The 6,139-nt window shown below is 40.7% G+C and overlaps 1 protein-coding gene across 1 annotated transcript in view; it reads right to left on the bottom strand.

The window, feature by feature from the left end:
• Positions 1–833: 833 nt before the first annotated feature.
• kmo (kynurenine 3-monooxygenase) overlaps positions 834–6,139 on the bottom strand; it is a 43,966-nt gene continuing 38,660 nt past the window's right edge. Inside the window, exon 15 of the mRNA XM_069931009.1 lies at positions 834–3,545. Within this exon, the coding sequence (XP_069787110.1) occupies positions 3,417–3,545 (129 nt within the window). The 3' untranslated portion in view covers positions 834–3,416. The remainder of the gene's footprint in view (positions 3,546–6,139) is intronic.

The following is a 6,139-nucleotide window of genomic DNA, read 5'->3' as shown; positions in this document are numbered from 1 at the left end:
TTGGTCTGTCAAGGGCAATTCAATCAGATCAAGGGAGTAATTTTATATCAGGCTTATTCCATCAAGTGGTTTATGAATTGAGAGTTAAGCAGATTGTTTCTTCTGCATACCATCCGAAGTGATAAGGGGCCTTGGAGAGGTTCCATTCAACCCTGAAAAACATGATGAGAACTTATTGTTTTGAGAATGAAAAGGATTGGGATGAAGGGATTCATTGCTTTTATTTGCAGTAGGGAATCTGTCCAAAAACACTTGGTGTTAGTCCATTCGAGTTGATTTTTGGACATGAGATGAAAAGCCCTTTAATGTCATTAAAGGAACAGTAGGTTAATAATGAAGTGCATTTAAATTTAAAGATCAGTTGCATAAATCTTGTGAAATGGCAAAAGGAGAATTTAAAGGGCACTCAACAGAAGTTGAAGGCTTGGTATGATTGCAAGACAAAGATGAGAAATTTTAAACCTGGTGACAAAGTGTTGGTTCTGTTTCCTACACATTCAGATCCTCTTAGGGCTAGGTTTTCAGGACCCTATGTAGTTGTCTAAAATTAATGAAGTCACTTATGTTATTGAAACATCTAATTGCAGATGAGAAACTCAGGTTTGTCATGTAAATATGATTAAGCCATATTTTGAGCCTCACAGTGAGAATAAACTTGCGCCAGAGGTGATGGTTGCCGAACAGGATAATGAGGAGGAAAAAGTAAAACAAGTTTCAGAGAAGGTCATGGGTCACAAAAATTGATAAGCCCGAGGTTGGAAAATTCTATGGTTTTGCAGAACTGGGAAACAAAGTTTGCTCATCTCGAAACTTCAGAAAAGGAAACAAATGAGTTATTTTTAAAATTTGAGAATTTATTTTGAAATGTATCTCAGAGGATTTCCATAGCTTATCATGATGTTGATGCAGGTGATGCCCCACATATTAAACAGCACCCCTATTGGATGAATATGGAAAAGATCAGGAAATGGACTGCACGTTGAAGAATGGTATCATTAGACCATTGGTATTTTGACCATTCTGTATCCTACTTCTTGAATAAGTTTAATGATCATCAGAAGAATTATTCCACCATAGAGAAAGAGTTGTTAGGTCTTGCGTTGGCTCTACAACATTTTGATGTTTACATTTGCACAAATCAAAAAGCACTTATGGTATATACTGATCGTAATCCATTTTTTTGTGTAAAATGAAAAATAAGGATAGATAATTGTTAAATTGGAGTTTGATTTTACAAGAACATGATTTGATGATAACACACATTAAGGGAAATGATAATGTCATTGCTGATTGTCTTTCTAGATGCTAAACTTTGTAAATGAAATTAGTTACTATGTGTGCTTATAATGAACACAGTGCTTTGTTTTTATATTGTGACATCTTAATTAATTACTAAAATTTTGATCTGTAAGATCAAAATTTTATTTGTGGGTAGGAGGAATTGTGGACCATGGACCGACCCTTTGGACTGTGGACTGTCATTATAAAGGATGGATTTCTACTAAGAAATCTATGCATCTGAGTGCTGGTTTCCCAATTGTTTGGAAATTTAGAGACAAATGGAGAATCCAGCTGTGAAGCAGAGTGGCAGTTGGAGTGGCAGAGGCCAGCTGAAGAGCTGTATGAAATCCATATGCCTCATAAATGAAGATTCAGAAGTTAACTGCAATGCAACATCTGTCATTTCTCCAACGTTCAATATGACATCCTTTGTTATCAGTTAAAGAACTGAACTTAGACATTGAACTTTGAGATTGAATTCTGTGGACTGTTTTTTGGACTGACTTACTTGACTGACTGACCTGGGTTTTTTGGGGAATTTTCCTTTTCGAATATTGGACACAGACTGTAATGCTCTGGGTTTTTCCACATACACACTGTTTATAAATATATATCTGTATATTTGCTACATATATTTATAGTGGTGTTAACTGTGTTATATTGTTAATAGTCATTTAATAGAGTTAAAATTTAATCTTTTTGAATTGTGTCTTCTGTTGTTGATGGTTTGAGATGTAACAACACATTTTGGGGATTAGACAATACGTTCCTTGCTGGAATTAATCTTCCAAACTTCTGCCAATAATTAGTGTGTAAACCATGCAATAATTTGTCATACTATTAAATTAGGTATTATATGTTTTATTGTACCAGTTATACACTGAAATGTAGTGATAGACTATAATCTTGTTGATGTCTTATCACTATATTTCTGTGGAGCTCAGGAATTCATATATTTCTTTCATCTTGGTTTTGGTCTTAACATTATAAGCATGTGTGTGTGCATGTGTGTGACATCAGGTTGGTGTACCTGCTCATTTCATGTACTGGGCAACTTCCTTATCCCGTTCATGTCATGAGCAGGTACACAAATTGGATGAGAGGATATTGAAAGTGGCAAGCATTTTGTCAGCTCCGGCACCTAAAAAATTTGCACTGTACCCGTGTAGGTTAATAGCAAAGGGAATTGAATGGGGTTGATGGGCATATGTAGGAGAAATTAGTTGTATTGCTACAGAGAAATTTGAATTGGATTGCTCTGGGGACTGGCATTGTTTGGATGGATCAAATGGCTTCCATCTGTGTTAATAGGGAATGGGGCATGAATCTCGTGAAGGCAGATGGGACTAGTTTAATTGGGCATTATGGCCAGTACACATATCATGAGCTGAAGGGCTTGTTTCTATGCTGTACTGTTCAGTTGAAAATACAAGTCCTGTCGTGCAGATTTTCTTTCTTTGCACCTTTGAATTTTAAGTCAGCAGAAGGACGATCTGTTTTGAAAACTGACAACCCACCCATAGGTATTCAATGCAGTTACTTTCTAGGAAGTTTTCTATATGTGCATAAAGCAAATTATTCCTTAGAAGTTTTGGAGTGAGTGAATTCAGCAGCTTTGTGGTAGCATTTCAGTGCCCAAATGGTTTCAAGCTTTAAACAATAGAATTTATTTTTATCATGTTTGCTTTGTTCAATTGTAAATCATTTCCTGGCATTTCTTTTTGTTTTAAATTTGATTCCCAGTGTAGTCATTGAAGCCATGTGGCAGCATTCTAATTTAATCTGGAGGTCATGCCATCCGCCACCTTCTCTAATGAGGTGATTGATCAGTGGCAGAAGATCCTGCCTTTCAGACTTCAAGGATCCCGTCTCATTTCAAAAGGACGTTGTTTCTTGGTCAGGGAGACACTGCCCTGTTAATATTGGCCAGTCGCTGCCCAAAGGAGCAGACCCCAGATTCCTGGCAAGCAGTTTGTGTTATGAATGAGAAAGGACAAAGTTCTTCTCGAGAATTGAAATGGACTTATTGCAGCCCATGCTTAATGACGGTGCTTTCTATCATTCCCTTGCGCTCTGATTTTTTTGGGGTGGGGGGTGGCGGAGGTTAAACCACAGGAATTTTGTTTCTTATTTGATTAGTTGAAGCTGAAATCCCGGTTCCACAGCTCGAGGAAATGAAATGAATTGGGCAGGAAGTTGAAGAGCAATACCATTCCTAAAATTGCTGCTGATCCTCCCACCAAGCACAACATGGAATTGATGACCTGAAAGGAAAAGAAATTGCCTTACCTATCTTGCACGTAACAATCGGATCATATTTTAGCATAAGTCACGCTGTGAGCCACCTGCAGTCAGCTCTGAAGAAACAATGTCGGTGTGAGCTGTGGCGTGGCGAAATGGATTGGATAGGAAATGTGCATGGAACGTGTCGGAAAAAAGCAATAGGTCACTGCTGTAGCAGTGGCAGGGAGCTCATAGGGTCAGATGTTCAGTCAATGAGATGCCAGTGATTGGGATGGACCTTGAACAACCAGGGAATTACAGCACCAAAGTCCACACACTTCCTTGGAGGAAATAAGAAACGGTATTTTATAGAGCAAAGATAAAGGTACATAACCGACATTTCAGGCTTAAGTCCTGATGGATTTACCTTGAGACCAAAATTGCTTCGTAAAATACCCTGTTTGACCTACCGTGTTTCTCCAGCATTGTGTTTTTACTTCAACGCCTGCAGACTTGCATGTTTTTCCTTGGAGGACATTTCTGCTCCTGCAGAAGATGCCCAGCTGAACTGTTTTTAACCCAATGATGCAATTCTCACGCCAAAAGAATGGTTCCAATTAGAAAAACCATGAGTGGATGGACAACTCAGAGGATGTCTCCAAGTCAAAACCCCCTCATGCTGGTTCTTAGAGGCTGCTTGTCTTCAAGATGTTGTAAGTAGCGCTTGTATTAACGAGTTATCAAATGAGTGCCATGGAAATGTCATCCCTTCAGACAATCCTCCCAGTCTTGTTGATGCTATTGCTGAAACTCAAGGTCAAATTAAATGCATTCAGTGGTATATTTAAACGGGGCAACTGGATAATGGATAGAGAGGCTTTCAATTGTTGCTCGCTGCAGGTGTTGACAGTTCCTGCTGACAGGAACATTAAAAGCTCATTCAATGAGCCCCTCTCTCTCAATATAGTCAATCCTGTAATGTTAAGCTAATGCTATCACCTTTGTTGAACACTCTTTGTAGCCATGTGCCTTCCTCTCTCTTCCTCTAATCACCATCAACATCATAAATTTGCTGATATGTTTACACAGCTGGGTGGAAGAGCTAAATGGTTCTTTTGAATATCCACTCCACTCTGTTGTGGAGTTTCACCAAATTACAAAGTGTTGTGATCTTCTTTCTTTGGCTTGGCTTCGTGGATGAAGATTTATGGAGGGGTATGTCCACGTCTGCTGCAGGCTCGTTGGTGACTGACAAGTCCGATGCGGGACAGGCAGGTACGGTTGCAGTGGTTGCAAGGGAAAATTGGTTGGGGATGGGTGTTGGGTTTTTCCTCCTTTGTCTTTTGTCAGTGAGGTGGGCTCTGTGGTCTTTTTTCAAAGGAGGTTGCTGCCCGCCGAACTGTGAGGCGCCAAGATGCACGGTTGGAGGTGAGATCAGCCCACTGGCGGTGGTCAACGTGGCAGGCACCAAGAGATTTCTTTCAACAGACCTAGTACCTCTTCTTTGGTGCACCTCTGTCTCGGTGGCCAGTGGAGAGCTCACCATATAACACGATCTTGGGAAGGCAATGGTCCTCCATTCTGGAGACGTGACCCACCCAGCACAGTCGGGTCTTCAGCAGCGTGGATTCGATGCTTGCGGACTCTGCCAGCTCGAGTACTTCGATGTTGGTGATGAAATCACTCCAATGAATGTTGAGGATGGAGCAGAGACAGCGCTGATGGAAGCGTTCTAGGAGCCATAGGTGATGCCGGTAGAGGACCCATGATTTGGAGCTGAACAGGAGCGTCGGTATGACAACGGCAATGTGGAGAGAATGACTGTGCATAGGAGTAGCTATGTTTTCAAGTGGGTTGCTAGGTGTTCTCTTGGTGCCGAGCTTCTTCATCAGACAAGGGAACAGAATTTCATTATCTTCCTGTTGAAAGCCTTGAAGATGATGGACAAGCTTTGGGGAGGTAGGAAGGGAGATTTATAGAATTATAGAACACTACAGTGCAGGCTGTTCGGCCGTAGATGTTGTGCCAACTTACTGCAGTACCCACCTTTGTATCACATGGTAAATATGGCCACTGGAGCTGAGTTTCTGGTCATTGGTGTCCCCCAAGATATTAATAGTGGTAATACAGGGAATGATAGCTGGATTTTCTCTTGAATATGTCATTGCTGGCACTTGTGAGATGTAAATATAACTTGCCACCAATCAACCCAGGCCTAGTTACAGTACAGGTTTGGTTGTGGAGTACACCTTTATCTGATGAGTTGCGAATCAGCCTACAGCATGACAATGAGGAACACCTACAGAGATGTCCTGTGCCTGAGATTGGATGAGGTTGGAAGCCATCTTCCTTTTTGCTTGGTATGATTCCCACCAGCAGAGGATGTTTCCTGATTCCTGCACACTCTCGTATAGCCACAGCTTCTTAATGCCAGAATCAAATGTTGCTTTGATGTCCCGCTCTACTGCTAGAGTAGATCATTTGTCTATGTTTGGTTCAGGAGGTAAGTGAATTTGGCAGAGCCCAAACTGAGCATTTGACAATGGATGATTGCTAAACTAGTGCCACTTGCCACCATTATAATTTCTCCCTTCCACAACATTGCTGTTGATTTGTGAGTAGTTAACCGGGCAGT

The sequence above is a fragment of the Narcine bancroftii genome, chromosome 4 (assembly GCF_036971445.1).
Source record: "Narcine bancroftii isolate sNarBan1 chromosome 4, sNarBan1.hap1, whole genome shotgun sequence".
In the NCBI taxonomy this organism is placed as follows: domain Eukaryota; kingdom Metazoa; phylum Chordata; class Chondrichthyes; order Torpediniformes; family Narcinidae; genus Narcine; species Narcine bancroftii.
Note: the sequence above shows the minus strand (reverse complement) of the source record. Positions and strands in the feature narration are given on the sequence as shown.